This window comes from Solanum verrucosum, unplaced genomic scaffold, assembly GCF_900185275.1.
Source record: "Solanum verrucosum unplaced genomic scaffold, falcon-dt-bn FXZP01000267.1, whole genome shotgun sequence".
Lineage (NCBI taxonomy): Eukaryota > Viridiplantae > Streptophyta > Magnoliopsida > Solanales > Solanaceae > Solanum > Solanum verrucosum.
This window is the reverse complement of record NW_026019869.1, coordinates 490,077-511,868: the sequence shown is the minus strand read 5'-3', so window position 1 is coordinate 511,868 and position 21,792 is coordinate 490,077. Positions and strand designations below refer to the sequence as shown.

Here is a 21,792-nt window from a genome sequence, read left to right as displayed (position 1 = left end):
ATTTGATAGTGCAATAGTATCGATATTCGGGATAAACAAGTGTTAGAAATTTAGAACTTGTTGGAATTTTTACTATTAATGATTGCTAGAATGTTTTGTTTACAAAATGTTTCTGCTTTAGCTCTCATCGTAACATAGATTTATTTTCAAGTCATTGTAGTTAATTTACTACTATTATTTAATTAATTATTGAGTGCTAACGTAAACAAAATAAAACAAAAACAAGTTTTGACTTTTTCATTAAAGTTCAATATCAAAAACCTCTTACACCTCCACATCAATTTCTCAAGAAAATATTTCAACGTAACCTACCCTGCATTTTCCCCGCCCTGCATAATCTTACACCATCCGCGTCGCATGTAGCCTAAAATTTACCCCACATCGAACCCGTACCTACACCGTTACATATTCATGATGCTGGCAGGGGCGGAGCTACAATGTTAAATGGGGGTTCGGACGAACCCACTGACTTTTACATAGACCCTATATACATACTAAAAACCATGTACAAATATATTTAAATTTTACGTGCGAACCCATATCACACTAAGGTGGATGGTGCAGTGATAAGCGCGCGCAACACTAATTAATTGGATGGGGGTTCAAGTCCCACTAGCAACTATAATTTTTTTTATTTAATTCAATTTTTCCTGATTTTTTTATTTTGGATAAAAAAATGTGTTTTGTGCCTATGTTTTACTCTCCTTTAATTCAATTTTTCCTATATAGATTTTTATAAATTCTTTTTCAAACAATAAAACAGAAAATTGATAATTGAAAATAATAAAAAAGCAGTGTCATACTCCAAAACAACATCTAACTATTAATCTCAAAAATAATTGTAAGTAACCAAAATATAGTGTCATACTCTAAAACAACATCTCACTATATTGATTTCTTTTGAAACATTCAATAAAATGTTAAACCCAAAATTTAATTTTTTAAAAAGTTATGGTTCTTATTTTTACTATCCATTTCATTGCTACTGCTTGTTGTCAAGTGCAGACCTCTGCCCGGGTAAGTACTATTTATCTCAGTTCCTCCTCGGCTCTCCCTTTTCTCTCTTTTTTTTTTTTTTTAAATTTGTCTTTACATTGTATAACAATTTATTCAAATATCTTATTTTTAATCTTTGATTTTAAGACTGTTACACGTATTAATAATTGATTATATTAATTAAGTTATTGTTTGCTTCTCGGAACTTCAACTTTCAAGGCAAGGGTGACTCAAGGGTGAAGCAAGTAAAACCTTCCATTTAGGTCCCAAAAATATTAATGGTGAATTTCATAATTTTAATTTTACTTAAAATGATATTGAGATTATAGAAAAAAATCTTCAAAATTTATACTAAAATATAACAATTATCTACCTTTTATCAAATGATATTTTAGAACTTTGAAATAAATAACTCAAATCTTCGTATTAATAAATGAAGTATTTGAAAGTGTACCAAATGATGCATCATTTTTTTTTTTCAAAACATAACAACTTGTCGAGTGAAATTATAATGATATGCTTATATGTTTGTGGTTATATATATATATATATATATATGGTTGTAATTTTGACGATTGTTATATTAGACTAATATGTTGTTTTGTTTTAAAATTTAGAACCCACAAACATCAAATCTTGGGCTCCGCCTCTGGATACTGGTTAGAAGGTAAACGTTGAAGTGAGACAGAGAAAAATCAATTGAAATATATTCTAGTTGAATATATTTTCTCACACACGACTTAATCATTCATTCAGATTCATTAGTGAAATTGAAAACCTTTTGAAATTGAAATAGACTCAGGTTGAATACTCCATTACTATAATTCACATATCAAACGATGTATTCTTTAACAAAAACAATTTGATTCACTAAATTTTCCAGTTGATCATATTAATCAGTCAACTAGGATTATGAAATCTTGGAAAAAGATATCAGAAAGAAAGAAAACGATAAATTTTGTCTTAAGAGAGATATCAGGAAGTTGTCATGTGCACTTAGTTTGTTAAGTTAAAATTTTTAAGATTAAGTTTGAGACTCAAAGTGCACCCTTTTTATAAAGAATGTGGACTGTTAGTGCTCCATTTAAAAGAATTAGGACTATTTTGAGCCTTAGTCCAAAAATAGTGGACTATTTTAGTCCTTTTCTCAAGTTGAGGAGTATAATTGCAAAATAATTTGGTAATTTTGCGTACTCCACGTACGAATCATGCAGAGCGCATGTTAGCTACCAGCGGATAGAACCCTAATGTACAATTTCTCATTTGCCTCTTCTATTTCATCACCATTCATCATCTCTCTGCATCAAATTCAGGTAAAACTTTTTTCTTACTCTTTTGCTGATTTTCTAGTTTATGCAGTTTGATTCGTTTTGTGTTTTTCTTGTCAGTGTTCATAGAAAAGTAAGTGAACTTAGAAAACTATTCGTTGTGGACCTTTACTGAGAAATCAACATTGGAATTGTAATGTTTTAGTTTATGCTAGGTACTAATTCCGTTTGCAGGAACCCAGTACTTGTTATGTTGAACATGTATAGCTAAAATTTTGAATCCGCCACCCTGGGGTTGAGTCGAGTTGCCAAGGGGGAAAGTTGCAAAAAAAAAAAAAACAACTGTTGGGTCCTGGGGAGGGAGGAGGGGGAGGTTGAGGTTATACCCAATTCAAAAAAAAAGAAAAGGAAAAAAGGTGGATTAACAATCTGAATAGGTAAATTTAACTATTTTAGTGTTGTTACTGTATTTGCAATGATCATGTCAGTTGTTATTAATTTATAATTTAAGGATTTTAATGTTGCGCATTTGTTCTGTTGTTCATTCCTTAAATTTGATAAGGAAAAGGAAATGCAAAAGTTTAAGCTCATTCTTTGGAGTCCTTATACTTGTTGATAGAGTTGGTGTTTTTAAAAAAAATGTGGTTCTGCATTTGGAAATGAACGGCTATTCTAGCTGAAGTAGTATGTACCTTTTGCATATCATTTAAAATCTTTTGCCCTCTTTAGCATACAAATATGACTTGAAGATTATGTTTTCTTTTTTCAATTTAACAATCTCTGCTTTGCTTTCGGCTTAGCAGTGTCTTTTCTTGTATCATGGGAGAGCAGAATCAGCCTAATTCCCTAGGAACACAATGGACATTTCTTGGAAGTACAAATGATTCTTATTATCTAGCGGGCCATGAACTTAACAAGCAGTACATGGCTGGAGTTGGAATTGATGGGATCCATTGTGTTCCTGTGCCTTCACCTCAGTGGATCTATGACCAGCAAACGCCACATAATTATGTAGAATATCTTGCAGAGAATGTGGTCTCTGAGGTTCAAGTAGATGCTTCGGTAGAAGCTTCTGGTTTCAGACTACTCGGGGGATCTGCTGACATGATTTCTCAGGAGGTATGACCTTTTATCTACAAGCTTAGCCAATATAACCGACAGTCAAGTGGGTTACCAGATATGAGATCAAGGCAAAAATTCCTTGCTTCATTGTGGTAACTGTATAAATTCATCCATAGTAAAGAGTTGGGATTCTAACTCCTGTGTTTAGCAGATAAGATATCCGAGGCCTTATCATGAAGATGTACCACCCAACCATTTAAATGGCTCAGAACATCAACGAGGTGCCTTGGTAATGTGGAGATTATTTTCAATGTCTGAACTTCAAAGTTAGAAAAAGAAAAAAGGAGTTGTGACTATTTCATGACCAAAAACCTTGCATATATTGACGGCAGACATGGGAGCCAAGAGGAAATGCCAGGCATGCTTCTGGGCCTTGCTCTGAAGCATCAGCTGCTGGGTCATCGTATCCTTCCAAAAGCTCTAGAAAAGCAAGAGCTGCATTATCTGACCGGGTAAGACTAAACCCTTCATATATGCATTCTAGTAGTATCCAGTGGCAACTCCTTCGATGACCATCTGTTTATGCACGAGCAGTATTGCACGGTGGGTTGTGGGGGTTGGGGTTGGGGAAGTGGCGCTCACAGGGACCATGCCCCCCCTTGCTATATGCAAACATAAGGGGATTGATTATCTTCTTGAAGCTTGTATGTATGGACTGCCCTATCCACCATAATTTGATGTTTAGTACAATTATTACTTGTTCTTTTCTCTTTAATTAAGGGTAAACGACCATTTAAATCATTGTTATTTGTACATAATCATGATTATGAGGATTTCGAGAATTTTTTAACAAGATGTGTTCTCTTTTGTAGTAGTTGGTGCAAATTTTATTAGGATTTTTCTAATAGTAAAACCTAGATATTTGTTATCATGTGTTGTAAATGTAATTAGCAGTCACTACTTTGTATGGCGGGGTAAGTCAATGTTGAGCTTTTGCCCTTCTATTTATTTAGTATTTATTTGTCAAAATATTAGTCTTGTATCCCATTATGTACTTCAGAGTCTTTACTTGGAAGTTTAGATACTCTCTCTTTGCTTATGATCTTCCCTTATTTTCTTAATGTTTTGGGTGAATTAATTCAACCTCCCCTGATAAACAGCATAGCCAACATTGTCGATTTCACAGCTAACATCATGCTATGCTACATGTGTGTATCAGGATAGAGTAATTATGTTTAACACAATATGCATATGTATGAATGTATTCATGTTCATATGGAGTTAACTGTTGTCAGTATGTAAATCTAAAATTATTCCGAAAGGTAACTTGGGTGGGTTGATGGATGACCATGCTAGTGAGTGGATAGGGGATTAATATAGGGTTTGTGCGTGTTGGGTACAATTGGTGATTTAGGAAAGGAGGGTAGAATAATGGGTGATGAAATTGGGATAAGGAGGTATGGCGGGTCTAGGAAAGAGAAGGAACTGCAGGATGGGATTTGTAAAAAGGGGAAGGGCTAAAATTGGGTTGGGGATAACAAGGGAGGTGAGCACAGTGATGAGGGTGATGGGTTGGGATAGGGGAGAGGAGGGTGTGGGAGGGAGAAGAGTTGGCCCAGCTAGGGAGGGAAGGGAGGGGTCATGAGGGGATAACTTGGTATTTGGGAGAGTGTGAAGCAAATCTTTGCCTACATTATGTTGACTGTGAAATTGTAACGAAGATGCTTGTGCTTATACCTCAGCTACTTAACGGTCTTACTAGTGGATGTTAATGACAAGGAAGGTCTTCGCAATGAAACATCAATGTCAAGAAGAGGTCTGTTGGTATTTCTCAAACCAGAAGGGAAGTCCACTTAATTAACAGTAATAGATGAGAGGTATTAAATCCCCTGCATTATAAGTATTCAAATGTGTTTTCTATTTAGTATGTTCTATATAATTCTTAGCATGCAGAATATATGATCAGAACGTAATACGACTACCCCCTAACTAGTAAGATTGATAATTCTTCAGACTCTTGCCTGCAAGATAGTTTGTTGCTCTATGTGTTCATGAAATTGTCATATTCGGAAGCTTCAACTTCAGTCATCACATGGTAATATTATTTGGCTGATGCCTAACTATAGCTGGTTTTGGATTCAGCATCGCAGGATGAAAATTGCTGAAAGAATAGATGCATTGGGAGAACTATTTCCATGCTCTAAACAGGTAACACATCCAATTGGCATTTGGCTTTGTGTATATTGCATAGCTATTGAAAACACAGGATATGCAGATGTTGTAAAAGTTATGTATGTGAAGGTTGAATTCAAAAAGTAGGAGGGAAGAGGGGAGTGACTCCCAGTAATAAAATTAAAAGGGGTAGGAGTACACAGAATCAGTTACTGGTATTATCCAATAGCCATTCATTATACATTTTTCTGCTTCCTAAAGAATGGGTGAAACAGTAGTTTTATTGTGGTTTGCAGGGTGGAAAAGCATCTCAAATGGATGAAATTATTGATCATATCAAATATCTGCAGTTCCAGATGAAGGTATATTAATGTTCTTGTATAATGCCCTTGGCATAAAACAAGCTTACCTGCATATATTGTGGATACAAAACTTTTCTGTTCTTTAAATGGTCAATAATCTAAATGACTGAACGCTTTTAATTAGGCTCTTTAGCCTTTTTAACGACAACAACAACATACCCAGTGTAGTCACAAGAGTGGGGATTGGGGAGGGTAGAGTGTACGCAAACCTTACCTCTACCTTAGAGGTGAGATAGAGAGGCTGTTTCCGATAGACCCTCGGCTCAAGACAAAAACAGTTTAGAAAAAGACTATTTATCCTTATTAATGCAACAATAATTTTGTCTTGTGTTTGATTTTGATATTGCCTATCTGCCTGACAAGGACTTGAGTGAGCCTTGGGCAAAATTGCAAATTAAGAGCCAACTAGCCATACCATGTAATTCTTATGCCACTCTTCTATATATTACTTGAAAAGTTTTTCTATAAGAATTTGAAGCCTTAGTATCTCTCAATTTCTTTTTTAAAGAAAATTAATGAAGACCATTATTGCTGAACTTTATCATGTGATGGGTGATGTCTTCAAGATAACCTCTGTTTGTTTGAAATGACAAACTTAACTTACGCAAGGAGGCAACTGTAGTTAACCTGATAAGTTGGATGCATTGCCAATCTAGCTCATTTATTCATTCATTTGAAAGAGGGACTTCGGAAAATAAATTGGATTTCCTTGTCTGTAGTAAACATCAACCTAGGTGGTGTAGAGCTAAGTGGGCAATTTGTATTACTAAAAATAAACCTGTTCCTGTCCAGTAAATATGGAACCGAAGAGCTAGTGTTGGCCCATAACATTCCTTCGAGAACTGTTGTGCATATTCCAATTATCTTTCAGAAAAATGTGGATAACCGAAGACATAGTGCTAGGCCATAACTTTCCTTTCAAAACTGTTGTGCATATTTTAATTATTTTTCAGAAAAAATGTGGATAACCTCATCTTATGCGAGATGATCCCTAAGCATTCTACAGAAAAACTCCACCATCATCATCCTTCTCATTTAGCTTTGAACATATTAGGCTCCTAAAGTGCTTTGTTTCTTAAGCAAACACAACATAAAGATTTTCACTGGATGCTATAGTTGTCGCTCATAAATGTATAAGCCTATATAGTGTGTGTTTCTTGTATAATATTACAATCTCTAAATTAGTTTTAGTATATTTATAAGTTTAGACAGTTTTGTTATTTTCAGTTTATAGTTGCTTACTGTTTCAGTATAATTCTTGAACCCAGTAGTTCAATTATTTGGATAAATAGATTAACTGGTGACCTATTTCAGTGCCTCTAGGTAATCAATAATGTTGCTATTAAACCTTGAGACACCACTGATGAATAACTGCCTTTTTATTTCTATTGTTCTTTACCTTGTATCATCCTTCAGGTCATCAAGAACTTTATTCAATGTGATTTCGTATTTTCTTATTATGGTAGTCTTTGCATAAAATTTTACAATTTTTTTGTCTTAACAGCATCCTGTAATTAACTAATCCTGCTGAAGACTTATCTGAACTTAATCCTGGTTATGTAGGATCTCAGTAGGAGCAGACTGGGTGGTGAACCTACTTCTATCCCGTTTGTATTTCTTGAGGTACCACCATTCATGATGCAGTATAACAATTTCATTACTAGTCAAACTTGTGGACCTTTTTTTGTTTGTACAAAAGCTAATTATCGGAGAATGTAATGGGTTCTGACCGATTTGCAGGGGTGTGGCCATTACATTCTTGATGAACAACAGATTGAACCTCTGGAAGACACAATGGGCAAGTTGCTGGAAGTGAATCCTTCAATGGCAACCCAATTGCTGGAGAGTAAGGGCCTATTTGTGATGCCTATGGCTCTGGCAGAAGGACTGCATCATCATGAGTAGAAACTGAAAAAAAACAGGTCTACATATAACTTCCCATGCAAACTTAGGGCAAAGAATTTTGAAAGTGTTAATTAGGCAAGAAAAATATAGTATAATTTTGTGTAAGCAAAGTTAAGAAGATAAATCTTTGTATTATTCTGCTATGTGTCTCAACTCTAGCTTCAACTTACACTGTCAAATAGGTGCTCATTATCTGCTTTATCTATTTTTTGTTATCAAATTTAAAGTATATTTACATTTTCTTACAAAGGCACAATTGAATTACATAAACCTCTCATCCAAAGTGAACAAGTTTAACCCTTTGAATTACAAATGTTTTCTTTCGAGCTTTGGACAAGTGTACATATTACTTCTAGGGCAAAATTAAGCATAGTACCGCTAGACAAAAGAGGACAATCTTTGTTAATGTCTCTATTTGACAAGCGTACATATTATTTATAGGGTAGAATTTAGCATAGTATGGTCGAATTTCATAGGATTATCTTTAGTGATGTCTCCATAGTTAGCATGGATGACAAGAAAAGCTGGGTCATCTTCATTAATATTTACGCCAACTTTGTGTTTTCTTCTGTATTTGTGTCTACCTTAAAAACAATTCGCTGCTTGTTGGATGAAATTGACATCAATGCTGCTATTAGCTTGTTGTAGATTACACTCCCTTTGTCCCAATTTATGTGACTTACTTTCCTTTTTAGTCAGTTCCAAAAAGAATGACACATTTCTATATTAAGTAACAATTTGACTATAAAATATCTACTTTACCCTTACTGAAAGGATTTACAGCCACACAAATTTGTATCATTCATTTTGGACCACAAGTTTTAAAAGTCTTCCTTTCTTTCTTAAACTCCGTGTCGAGTCAAACTACCTCACATAAAATGGGACGGAGGGAGTAATATTTTTCTTTGTTCTCATGTCACATTCTGATTGAGAATTTTTTTTTTGGTACCTAGGGACTAAGAATTGTCTCTTGAACGTCAGTATTAGGAGGAGGACGAATTGATGATGTCACACGATCTTGAACAACAATAGAGAGGTGTAATTGAGCAAAATAATTACAAGTTAAAATAGAAAAAAACGGAGTTACCAATTTTCCATTAGTAAATAAATAAAATGAATGAACTTTAGCAAATGAACTTAACATTATATTCATCATTTCAAGCACAAATTAGATTGGCAATATCCTAAAATAACGCTACCAAAACAATTACTTTTTAAGAAAAGAAGGAGCTATATATGAGCTTCTTCCAGAAAATTATATGTATTGTCCAATAAAATTTAAGGCCACAATGAAGGCTAGTATTATGAAGCCAAATCTATAGGAATGTCTCGGAAAAGAAGAAATTGTATAGGTAGCTTCTTCCATAAATTGTATGGGGATAATTTTCGAAACATTCCTATAGATTTGGCTTCATAATACTAGCCTCCGTTATGGTTTACAATATTATTGGACAATACATGTAATTTTTTTGGAAGAAACTACCTATATAGTTCCTTTTTTCTTGAAAAGTAATTATCTTAGTAGTGTTACTATAGGATATAGTCGATCTAATATATATGTGCTTGAAATAGAGAATAAAATATTAAGTTCATTTATTTTGTTGATTTACTAATGGAAAATTGATGACTCCATTTATTTTTCTCTTTTAACTTGTAATAATTTGGTCATTTACACCTCTGTAGTTAGTGTTCAAGATTATCTGGCATCATCGTCGTCGTCCTCCTGTTACTGACGTTCAAGTGACAATTGTTAGTCCCTTTGTACCAAAAAAACCGCGCACTGGTTTTGGATCAGAATGTAACATGAAAACAAAGAAAAATGTTGATCTAAGTAATAATCATCATTGTTGCTAATTCCATTCAACAAACAACGATTGTTTTTGAAGAAATAGATACAAATGAAGAAGAAAACACAATATTGACGAAAATATTAATGAAAGTTTGAAGTCAACTTTTCTTATTTGAATGAAAACATTTGTAATTCAGAGGGTTAAACTTGTTCACTATTGAGGGTCAAGGAAAGAGATCCTTATTTAGGCCTTCTTAACTGTCACTTTTCTCAACTGAGATACCCTACTCTCAGTCAATCTTTGCTACTCTCCTGGAGGCTGCACCTCATATCCAGGCACCCATGGAATGAATTGACTCCCGATTTCGATTTTATTTGTGCTAGACTTTAGAGCTTAGCGGATATTGAGATTAGTTTATACAACATAAGACAAATACAGTATATGGAATTTCTCTATAATGAATGATATATATAGGCATGCTTATTAGGATCACTGTTGAAACATGCAAAGCAGAACAACGACCTACAAACTTGTTGAACCACTAGGGAAGTGGCATGGTTGGGGTGCTTCAGCCCACCTCCGTACATCTCCCCTCCTATCCCCAGCGCGTTCTCACGTGCGTGATCATGGGTGATTAACGAACCCTGGAGCGCAGATAGCGCTGGGGACTACTAAATAAGATGCTCCAGTTTCCCATCTTGTCACATAGTGAAGATAATTAAAACAGCTTAATTGGAGTCATTTTCTTTTATTACCATTCCTTTTAAGATCCTCCAGTTTTAGAAATTCTTGTGCTTTCTACTATGGGTGTGTTTGGTATGAAGGAAAATGTTTTCCTCGAAAAACAAAGTTCATTTTTGACTTATTTTCTCATGTTTGGTTGGTGAGTAGAAAATATTTCCGGAAAAGATTTTTAGTGTTTGATTTATGAATGAATTTTTTTTTTGAAAAATATCTTTTATTTTTACTAGAGTAGAAAATAATTTTTGGAATTGAAAATATTTTTTAAAAACAAACTTAATTTTTTTTGGGGGAGTGGGGGGTGGTAGGGCGTGGGTGAGGGGGGGTCGAGGGTAGGGGTGAAAAATTGAAATTTTTAAGTTGAAAATATTTTTTAAAGACAAACTTAAATTTTTTTTTGGGGGGTGGGGGCTGGGGGCCGGTAGGGGGTGGGGGGGGGGATTGAGGGTTGGGGTGAAAAAATAAAACTTTGAAGTTGAAAATATTTTTTAAAAACAAACTTAAATTTTTTTTTGGGGATGGGGGGGAGGCAGGGGGGCTGGTAGGGGGGTGGGTGGGTGGGGGGTTGAGGGTAGGGGTGAAAAAAATGATATTTTGAAATTGAAAATATTTTTTAAAAACAAACTTAAAATTATTTTTTGGGGGTGGTGGTGTGGGTGGGTGGGTGGGGGGTCGAGGGTAGGGGTGAAAAAAATGAAATTTTGAAATTGAGAATATTTTTTAAAAACAAACTTAAATTATTATTTTTTTGGGGGGGTCGGGGCTGGTAGGGGTGGGGGGCTGGGTAGGGGGGGGTCAAGGGTAAAGTGAAAAAAATGAAATTTTAAAGTTAAAAACATTTTTTAAAAACAAACTTAAAATTATTTTTTAGGGGATGTGGGGAAGGTGGGCGGCTGGTAGGAGGTGGGTGGGGAGGGTGGGCGACTGGTAGGGGGGGGGTCGAGGGTAGGGTGAAATAATGAATTTTTGAAGTTGAAATTATTTTTTAAAAACAAACTTCAATTTTTTTTGGGGGGGTAGGGGTGGCGAATAGGGGGTGGGTGGGTTAGGGGGTTGACTGTAGGGGTGAAAAAATGAATTTTTGAAGTTGAAAATGTTTTTTAAAAACAAACTCAATTTTTTTTTTGGGGGAGGGGGGAGGGGGGCAGGCTGGGGAGGGGGTGGGTGATTGAGGATCGGGATGAAAAAATAAAAATTTGAAGTTGAAAATAATTTTTAAAAATAAACTTAATTTTTTTTCTTTTTGAAGGGGGTTGGTGGGCTGATAGGGGCGTTGATAGGGGGCTGATGGGGGGAGGGTAGTGGGTGGGGGTAAAAAAATGAAATTAGAAATATCTTTTTAAAACAATTTTTAATATTTTTTTGGGAGGGGGTGGGGGTAGGGGTGAGGTGGGGTAAAAGAATTGAATTGAAAAATAAACTTTAAAATTATTATTATTTTGTTTTTTGGGGGGGAGGGGTGTGGTTGGGGGGCTGGTTTGAGTGTAGGGACAAAATAAATTAAATTTTTCAACAAAAAATAATTGTAATTTGAAGTTGGAAGAGAGTTTTGAAAAATGTTTTCTTTAAGTTTTGAAGGGAAGTCATTTTCCTTAAATTTGAGGAAAATGAGTTGATTTGGAAAACATTTAACCCAACCAAACATGAGAAAATTGGAAAAGGAAAATGTTTTCCTTCATACCAAACACACCCTATATGTACTTATCCTTATTATGGTCGTCTTTGCATCATGTTTTACAATGTTTTTTTGCCTTAACAACACCCTATAAATAACTAGTCACAAATCGTGATGAAGACTTATGGGAACTTAATCCTGGTTGTGCAGGATCTCAATAAGAGTAGATTGGGTAGTGAATCTACTTCTATCTTATTTGTATTTCATGAGGTACCACCATTCGTAATCCAATATAACAATTACATTACTAATAGAACTTTTCGACTCGTTTTTATACAAAAACTAATTATTGGAGAATGTAATAGGTTCTGATTGATTTGCAGGGGTGTGGCCATAACTGTAACAACCTGAATCGTCTCTATTCAAAAGGCACCTTATGCGAAATCCTTAAAACTTTTGAAAATACATTGCCAATTCATAAAATTGAGGTACGCGATGATTTTGTTAAAATTTAATTGATTAGGGCTGACATCAGCTCGCAATAGTAAGAAGCCTCCTGCTATGGTACCACTGCTATAATGCCTACATGGCCATTATAGCGGGGCTGATGGAATTAGACCCTAGATAAAACAATGTCGTAATTTTTCATTCACTTTTCATTGAAAAACAAACGAGGGTTACTCCAAAAATTCTCCTAAGCCACTCTAAGCTTAGAGACAATGAAAGGGAGGGACTTCAGCTCAAAGAAGGTTAAACCCATGGATTCCCGATCTACTTCTGTTAGGATTCATCCCCATGGAGCTAGAAGTTTGTATTGAGAGTTCTTCAACAATTGCTTGGTATCCAGGTTGGCTAGGTTTTCTTAACTGAGTAGTTAGACGTGTCTTTACTTATATAATATCTTGTAGATTGTCGGGAGATTAAGTCTGGATGGTTGAATGTGTGTTAGCTATGGTTGAGGCTGATGGTGGAATTGATTAGATATTGTTGGCATTTTGTTGTTTGCTGAGTGTTATCTCGGGGAAGGTAATAATGGTAATCAAATTATGATTAGAAAATATTCGGGAAGAAATCCTTCGAGTAGGTGATTATTGTTTATTTTCCAAGTTATGTGATGTGTGCATGTTAATTGCTTTATTGTATCACTCTTGCAATGCATGTGGGGAGAACACAAGAGATGAATATGAAATGACAATATGTTGATAAATCATGTGGGGACTCCAAATTTCAACTTGATATGTGCTAGATTTTAGAGCTTAGTGGATATTGAGATTAGTTTATACAACATAAGACAAAATATTGTATATGGAAGTCCTCTATAATCAATGATATAAGCCTGCTTATTAGTATCATTGTCGAAACCTGCAATGCAGAACGATGACCTACAAACTTTTTTTAACCATCGAGGAAGTGGCATGGTTGAGGTACCACCATTCATGATCTAATATAACAGTTACATTACTAGTCTAACTTTGGACTCTTTTTTTGGTACAAAAGCTAATTATTGGAGAATGTAACAGGTTCAGACTGATTTGCAGGGTTGTGGCCATTACTTTCTTGATGAACAACTTATTAAACCTCTTGTGTAAGCAAAGTTCAAGAAGATTTCTCTTTGTATAGTTCTGTTCTGTGTCTTAAATTTAACTTCAACTGACAAGCTATCAAATATATGTTCATTATTTTCTTTATCTATTTTTAGTCATCAAACGTAAAGGATATTTGAATTACTTAAATCTCTATACTTTGACACATTGTACTCTTTGACCCTCTGAATTACAAATGTTTCTTTCGAATTCTTGGACAAGCGTACACAATTATTCTAGGGAAGAATTAAGCAGAACACCGTCATACTCAAGAGGACAATCTTTTGTATTGTCTTCGTATTTTGCACGGATGGCAAGAAAAGTTGGCTCCATACTTTCATGCATCTTCATTAAATTTTTTACCAACCTTGTGTTTTTTTTTTCTTCATTTGTGTCTACTTTTTCAGAATCAACAACTGTTTGTCAAATGAAATTGGCATCATTGTTGCTATTAGTTGACTGATTATATTTAGATCAACATTTTTATTTGTTCTCATGTGATTGACAATTAATGTGCAGGTTTTTTGGTATCAAGGGACTAAAAATTATCCCTTGAACGTCAGTATTAGTATTAGGTAGAGGAAGACAATGACACATTGATGATCTTGAACACCAGCTACAAAGATATAAATGATCCCATATATTATTACAAGTTAAAACAGAGAAACTGGAATTATACTTTTTCCATTTTCTTTAAAAGTGGAATCGATGACTCCATTTTTTTCTTCCTTTGCAAGTTGTAATAATGTGGTCATTTACACCTTTGCAGTTTGTGTGCAATCTCTTGTGGCATCATCAACTCCTCCTTCATCTAATACTGATGTTGAAGAGACAATTGTTAGTTCCTTGGTACCCAAAAAGGTGCGCACTGGTTCTCAATGAGAATGTGACATGAGAATATAGAAAAATGTTGATCTAAGTAACAATCAACGAGCTAATAGCTGCATTGATGCCAATTTCATTCGACAAGCAGCAATTATGTTTGAAGAAGTAAACAGAAATGAAGAACAAAACACAAGATTGGCAAAAATATAAGATAAAAGTCTAATGCTACTCTCTCGGAGGCTGCACCTCCTGTCCAGGCACCCGCAGAACGAATCAACTCATGATTGCGACGTGATTTGTACTAGACTTTAGAGCTTAGCGATTGAGATTAGTTTATACGACACAAGACAAAAACTGTTACATGGAAGTTCTATATATTGAAGGATATATATAGACATGTTCATTATTAGGATCATTGTTGAAACATGCAAAACAGAACAACGATCTACAAAATTGTTTAATGTAATGACCTAAACCGTCGTTACTTAATGACACCTCGTGAGAAAATCTTTTTTTTTTTAAAAAAATATGATGTCCAAATTAAAAATTGGGTACACGACGAGTTTAATAAAAAAAATTGGATTTGATCTGGGCTAATGTCAACCTGTCATAGCGAAAAACCTCCCGTATGGAGACACTGCTATAGCACCTGCATGGACGCTATAGCGGGGCTGACAGAATTAGACCCTACATAAAATGATGTCTTTTATTTTACCTCCCATTTTCCATGAAGAAAATAGGTGAGGGTTGCTCCAAAAATTCTTCTAAGCCGCGCTTAGCTGGAGAATCATGGGAGGAAGAGATTTCAGCACAAGGGTGGTTAAAACCCAAGTATTCTCGGTCTATGTTCATCTGAATTCGCCCCCACAGACCCAAACATCGATATTCAATGTTCTTCGTCAAGTGTTTGACGTCCACATAAACTATAGGTTTTATTGACTGCGTAGTTATACATGTCTTCTATTTCAAAATATTCTTGTAGACTGAAGGAAGATTTCATGCCTAGGACTTCGGCCACAAAGTGGTTTAATAAATGGTTAATTATGGTTAGGATAATGATGATTGTCTAGTTAGGTTTGACAGTATGATTTGATAGGGTGTTATCTTGAGGGAAAGTAGTCGTGGGATGGTATTGTGCTAAGTAATACACGGTTTGTTTTCCAAGTCATGTAATTTGTGCATGCTAACTGCTTGTAGTATTACTTGCGCAATGAATGTGGGTAAAAACTAAAAGGCTAAGGCAAAATGACATCATGTTGATAATATCATGCAATGAACTGCTATTTATTTACTGATAGTTTCAAGTGTGGTTGGTCATTATTATGATTGTGATTGTGCATGTTGTTTGTGATTGTCGATTGGCTCGGGTACCATGCTTGTACAGTATACTAATGTTTGGATTAGATACCACGCCTGATATGACTTATTAATGGTTGACTCAGATACCACACCGATACAGTAACTATTTGTGTGTGGGTTCCATGAGAGAATCAAGTTTATTTATTTTGTTACATTTATCATATGTTGGCCCTTGAATTATCGGGTTGTTGTGTTTAAATGCTGGGATGGTTTTTATGTAGATCAAGATTGCATGTTAAACAATATGGACTGTTTTATTTAAAAAGATATTATTTGATTGGTTTTAGAGTCGTCACTTAATTTTTAAGAAAAATCAAGAAACCTATTTTTTCAATAGATTAAAACAGGGAATCAATTGAAAATATAAGAGGGTTCGGGGGTCCATATTAGTGTTCTAGGAAGGGTTCTAAAGCACCTAGAACACCCGCTAATGCGGTTATTCGACGATTAATTATTTGGCTAAAATAATTTTAACTTGGCTCGAATTGCAAAAATGAACTATTTTATGGTTAGGACCATTTTAAGGGAGAAACAGAAAAATGTCGCCATATTATTTAAATGAAGTATTTTATAAACTTACGTATTTATTTATTTATTTTTAAGTTGAGTAAGAAACGGATGATTTAGTTAAGTGATTAATTCAAAATGAGTGTCTTCTAGGGATTTGAATTTTTCGATCTTAAGGTTAGCGGCAAATATTAACGAGCACATAAAACACAACAAAGAAGGAAGAGAAAGAGATTTGGGCCCAAATCCATTTTTTCTGTCCGCCTGGGCCAGTATTTGGGCCCATTTTGTTTTAGGCCTTTGGCCCATTTGGTTTATCTGCACCTGTCCTATGAACTAACATGTAATAATAAGTAAAATGACAAGGGTTTAGGCCCACAAATAACAAAATACAACTTTCAAAAGATGGGCTTTTGGTCCTATTTTTCGACTCTCCAATCTATTGCATATTCTTCCGGAACCTGTTCGTCAATTTTTAACGGGCTGGCTGATTCGGATAAAAATGGAATATGGGCCTCCATGGCCCAAAGAAAAATGCGGGGACAGAGTCCGCGAGGACCCAGATATATTTCACATGAAAACACAAACATGAGAATCAGTAAGTAAAAAAAAAAACACCCAAATAAAACAGAATTTATATGCTACCATGTTCTAAAATTTATACACTACCATATTCTAATATTTATTACACTACTATATTCTAAAATTTATTACACTACTATATTCTAAAATTTATATACTACCCTATTCTAAATTTATATACTACCGTGTCCTAATATTTATATACTACCATATTTTATTATTTATTATACTACCATATTCTAAATTTATATACTACTCTATTATGAATTTATATACTACCATGTCCTAATATTTATATACTATCATATTTTAATATTAATCACCGTGGAAAAAAAAAAACAAGGGGTATCACAAAAAGGGCCTTAAATCCACATCTATGACATAATTAAAAGAACAAATAATTGCGCATTTAAGAAAAAAATCACGTTCCTTGGAGGGAAGACCAACAATGGCTTTATGCCATTTATGAGTACCAATAACATTGTAAGAGCAAAAATGGAACAAATTTTGACTAACACTAACATGCAAGTCATAACCTCAAGCTGAAATTAAACTACCGCTTTGCTAAAATATAGGATAATCAAGATTCCATTTTTTGTATAATCATATCACGACAATGAGGTTTAACAAAAGGGGGGGGGGGGGGACAATTCAATTAAAAAGGAAAACAAGATTAAAACGTAAAGCCTTAGAACAATGATGCTATAACTTACTAAAGAAGAAACCAAACAAGTGGTCTTTATTGGAAACTAAGAAGGAACTAATGAAGGAAAGTTATAACAAACACTGCCGGGCGAGGAGGAGAAAATCATACTATCCTCAATAGGTGAAAGCAAACTAAATTGAGCACGAGAAAATCTTCAGATATTTAAACTAAAGCCTAGACAAGTACAAGATTTAAAACGACTATGAATTCGAAAGGGCTATAACCTAGATCTATAAACCCAAACGAGCTAGAACAAATTACTACAATCGAACCCATATTAACAAATCAGACAGAGTCAATTTCAAACAAACTCATATAAGAACATGAACCGACTTTACACTGAAAAGCTCATGACAACAGATGAAGCGATTTAGGGGGCCACGTTATTGAGGTTAGACAACGTGAGACATTAAAAATCGTAAAATATGCGGGAAACACAAAAGAACATCAAGTTGTTTGAACATAGCACTACAAACTCGAAGGTAGAGTAGAGAGGTGGTTGTATCCAGAAATACCAATGTAAAGAAACTGATCAGTACATTTTATTTGAGCCACAAGTTATGCCGACATACATCCAAAAATCCGATTTAACAGGCTTAAACATGTATGGGAACTATGAATCTATTTAGATTGATAACAGATATAAGAGAAATGGGTTCTTTCCTATATTTAAGTTGAAATAAACCAATGTAGACATCATTCCTAGCCTTAAAAATTCCACAAAAAATGGGGGAGAGATAAAACACTATCAACAATATAATATATAATACAATAGAACCAAACAAGCATAGAGACTAAAAAAAACGAATCAAGAATTCTGCCAAGCTTAAATGTCTAAAATCGAATTATAAAGGGCAATCGAAAGAGATGGAAGTTTACCCCTTTTAAAGCAGCGGACTGAGATGACCGAGTTAAAGGAAGCTATACCGCCACCACCACAAACTTTGAGAGTTCCAACGAACAACAAGAAAGTCGCGTTCAAAAAGAACTCGACGCCTGGATATACTCTATATTACTCGCTGATTTTTCTGAGTTTGTCCTGCCTTAGAACCTAGGTATTCTTATGCATTTTTCTCAATTCATCTAAATTTTTCTCAACTTTTTCGACCTCCTCCCCCCTCTTTGACACTGAACAACAACATATATAGAAGGGAATAGGGTTCCACAAAAAAAAGGGGCAAAACGGACCAAAAAATTCCCATAGAAAAGACTAATTTTGAAATTCAAATTTGAAAAACCTTTCACCATTCAAGCTAAACATCTTTTCTTTGTGGTTTTGTTCCATTCCGAAAGAAAAAATGGGGGCAGACGCGTGCCTGCCCTTCTCTGCTCAGATTGTACGATGGAGAGGGATGTGAGGAGGACGAACACGCGCAAAGTCATTGGTGGGATCGCACGATCGCTGAAGCTGGGCTCGTTTTGGGTCGATTTCTGGACTAGATTAATTTTTTCTGGGTTTCCTCGCATTGGACTGCTGGAGGAGAAGAAGAACGCGTGGGTTCTGGGGTTGGGTCGGTATTTAGTACGCCGTATGTATTGTATTGTTAATGTGAAAGAAGTAGAAATTGAATTTGGAATTGGAAAGGGATTTGGGTCGGGTCAGGGTCAAAGGGATTAAGTGTTGTGGGCTGCTGATGGGATATGGAATTGAAGAAATTGGGTTGGGTATGTAGAGTGGGCCGGCTGGAAAAGGGAAAAAGGGCCCAAAATTCGGTCACTTAAAATTGAATTGGATTCAAACTATAGCCAAATGTAGTCGAACTTAGTTGATTAGGATGAGTTTGACTAGTAATTAAATAGGATGAATTAATTTACGAGCTTCTTAAAAATATGTATAAAAACAAATGAAAATACACACATAATTATGTAAAGCATATATATTATTTACAAATTATAAAAAGTGACAAAACTAAAAAAAAACTTGAAAAATATTTTGAATTTTATAAAACTAATTATTTTAAATCGTTTGAAATTGAAGAAGCTCGAAGACTAATTTTCATCGGGGAGGGTCAAAATTGGGTGTCAACAACTGTCCCTCATTTTACTCGGATTGATGCAAGAAATTCAAGGAAAATGAAATTGACAAATCCAATTTTGACCGACCATATCTTCATCCATTGGAAAAGGGATTTTGTACGGATTTTAGGAATTATGAACGAACCCCAGAAGCGGGTTTTCTACATATCTCAGGCTATATGAGAATTCAGGTCACTTGTAGTTCGATACGCTCGATTTGACGCACGATTTTGAAAGAATTCAAAAGTCATTTTGATATCGGATTATGAAGAGATCAGAATGCTTGGGAATGCGATTTCAGAGAAAATGTTGGAGTACAACCGAGTTTCAACATCGATTCTGCCTATATATCCCTCAACCTAGGGAATCAGGCTGTTTTTAGTTCGACTCAATCAATTGAAAAGGAAATCTATTATGTAAGATAACCTTTGGTTCTGGAAAAGCGACAAAGTAAATAGTTATGAAAAAGAGGCTTGCAACCTCTTAGCCATGAATGTGGTGCACTTCACACCCATAATAAGAACTTACACGGACATAATTTCCAAGGCTCTTGGTGCATTGTCACTCCGATTGGAAAATTGCTTCCGGTGAACCCAAAAAATTTCGGATGCGAAACTGAAACCAACAAACCCAAAGATAAACCCACATGCCTTCTGACAGGGGTGTGGTTTGATTGTGGTGGAATTCGCTCCTCTGCTCGCGTCGTAAGAGTTTGGCACTCCTCTTTGTACTATGTCCCAGTTCGCTGCTAAGAAAAATTCCACGTTGTGCTGCATCCTTTTTGATGTCATCCGCACCTGTGGTTTGTTTTGAGAATTCATTCTTTTGGGATGCTCTCGAAAAAGACTGAGATGAAACTCATTAGTATAAAAGTGCAATTCAAATGGGGAGATAGTGTATGTTACCGTGTTGACACTTAATTGCTCTCCTTGAACATTTGACGTCAACTCCATCGAGTTTGACATGAAGCAAATAAAGTTTGTGTCTCATGTTTGCAATATAATCTTCAATGTACTCTTCTTTTGATGTCAAAGCAATTAAATAAGCTGATGTAATATGTTGATAATTCTTTTGATATTGTTTGTGCAAAGAAAAATGATGTAGTCGATGTTGATATTCTTGTGATCGGTAAATCTTTCTCTTGAGATGTATAACTTCTTCTCATGCTACGCATGAATCCTTCTCTTGCGATGTAGGAATTCCTTTCCCGCGATGCATGAATCTTTTCCCCGCGATGCATGAATCTTTTTTTCGCGATGTATGAATCTTCTCTTGCGATGCATGAATTTCTTGTCTCACGATGCATGAATCATTTTCCCGCGATGCATGAATCATTTTCCCGCGATTCATGAATCTTCTCTTGCGATGCACAAATCTCTTTTCTCGCGATGCATGACTTCCTTTTTTTCGCGATGCATGAATCTTCTCTTGCAATGCATGAATTTTTTTTCTCGCGATGCATGGATCTCTTTGCCGCGATGCATGACTTCCTTTTTCCCACGATGCATGAATTTTCTCTTGCAATATATGGAAAAAAAAATTGCGATGCATTGATCTCTTTCCCGCGATGCATGACTTTTCCTCTTTGCTGTGCATGATTTCCTCCTATTATGCATGACTTCGATGATGCCTTCCTGATATCGAACGAAGATGATGCTTCACCCAACAACATATGTAATCTTCTGGGTATCTCTTGGACAGCGGTATTGTCTCAATCAACAATATAAGTAAAAATGGCCTTCGGAGTAGTGGTATCATCTCTGTTGACAATACGATATAAATGACTCTCCGAATAGTGATATCATCTCAATCGACAATATAAATAAAAATAATCCTTGAAGTAGTGGCATCACCTCATTTGACAGTACGATATAAATGACTCTCCGGATAGTGGTATCGTCTCATTCGATAATACAATATAAATAACCTTCATGGTAAGAATATTATCATATCTGATAATATAATGCAGATAAATATCTTCTAGGTATTTTTAGTTGTTGGAAAATAATAATATTTCTCTCTTCAAGGTTTTCATTTGTCCCATCTATGAACATAATTGCATGTTCATTATGAACCTTGCCTTGCTGAGAATTTGAATAAAGTAATGCTACTCATATTCCCAATTCTTGGTATAAGAAGCATAAGATATTTCCTGCATCAACAGAAAAATTGTCAATTTTGGAGAGCTTCTCGCCCTTTTGACTTCTCCATATCATTGAATGGAGGAATACACTGATCTTGAGGCAAGCTTATAGACCTGCATCCACAGATAAATTGTAAGTTTTAAAAACGAACTGATCTGT

At 35.2% G+C, this 21,792-nt stretch overlaps 1 protein-coding gene across 1 annotated transcript; it reads left to right on the top strand.

The window, feature by feature from the left end:
* The first annotated feature begins 3,059 nt into the window (after positions 1–3,059).
* On the top strand, positions 3,060–7,985 carry LOC125818981 (bHLH transcription factor RHL1-like). Its single transcript, XM_049498493.1, has 7 exons — positions 3,060–3,383; positions 3,538–3,615; positions 3,719–3,838; positions 5,469–5,534; positions 5,795–5,860; positions 7,424–7,483; positions 7,601–7,985. The coding sequence occupies exons 1-7, from the start codon at positions 3,084–3,086 to the stop codon at positions 7,763–7,765; spliced, it is 855 nt and encodes a 284-aa protein (XP_049354450.1). The 5' UTR covers positions 3,060–3,083; the 3' UTR covers positions 7,766–7,985.
* Positions 7,986–21,792: the final 13,807 nt, after the last annotated feature.

What these genes read in the sequence shown, in the direction of transcription:
- LOC125818981 (XM_049498493.1), top strand. Translation starts at nt 3,084, where the DNA reads ATGGGAGAGCAGAATCAGCCTAATTCCCTAGGAACACAATGGACATTT. An exon ending in GAGCTGCATTATCTGACCGG is followed by an intron (nt 3,839 to 5,468) that starts GTAAGACTAAAC and finishes TTTTGGATTCAG; the next exon opens with CATCGCAGGATGAAAATTGC. An exon ending in TCCCGTTTGTATTTCTTGAG is followed by an intron (nt 7,484 to 7,600) that starts GTACCACCATTC and finishes ACCGATTTGCAG; the next exon opens with GGGTGTGGCCATTACATTCT.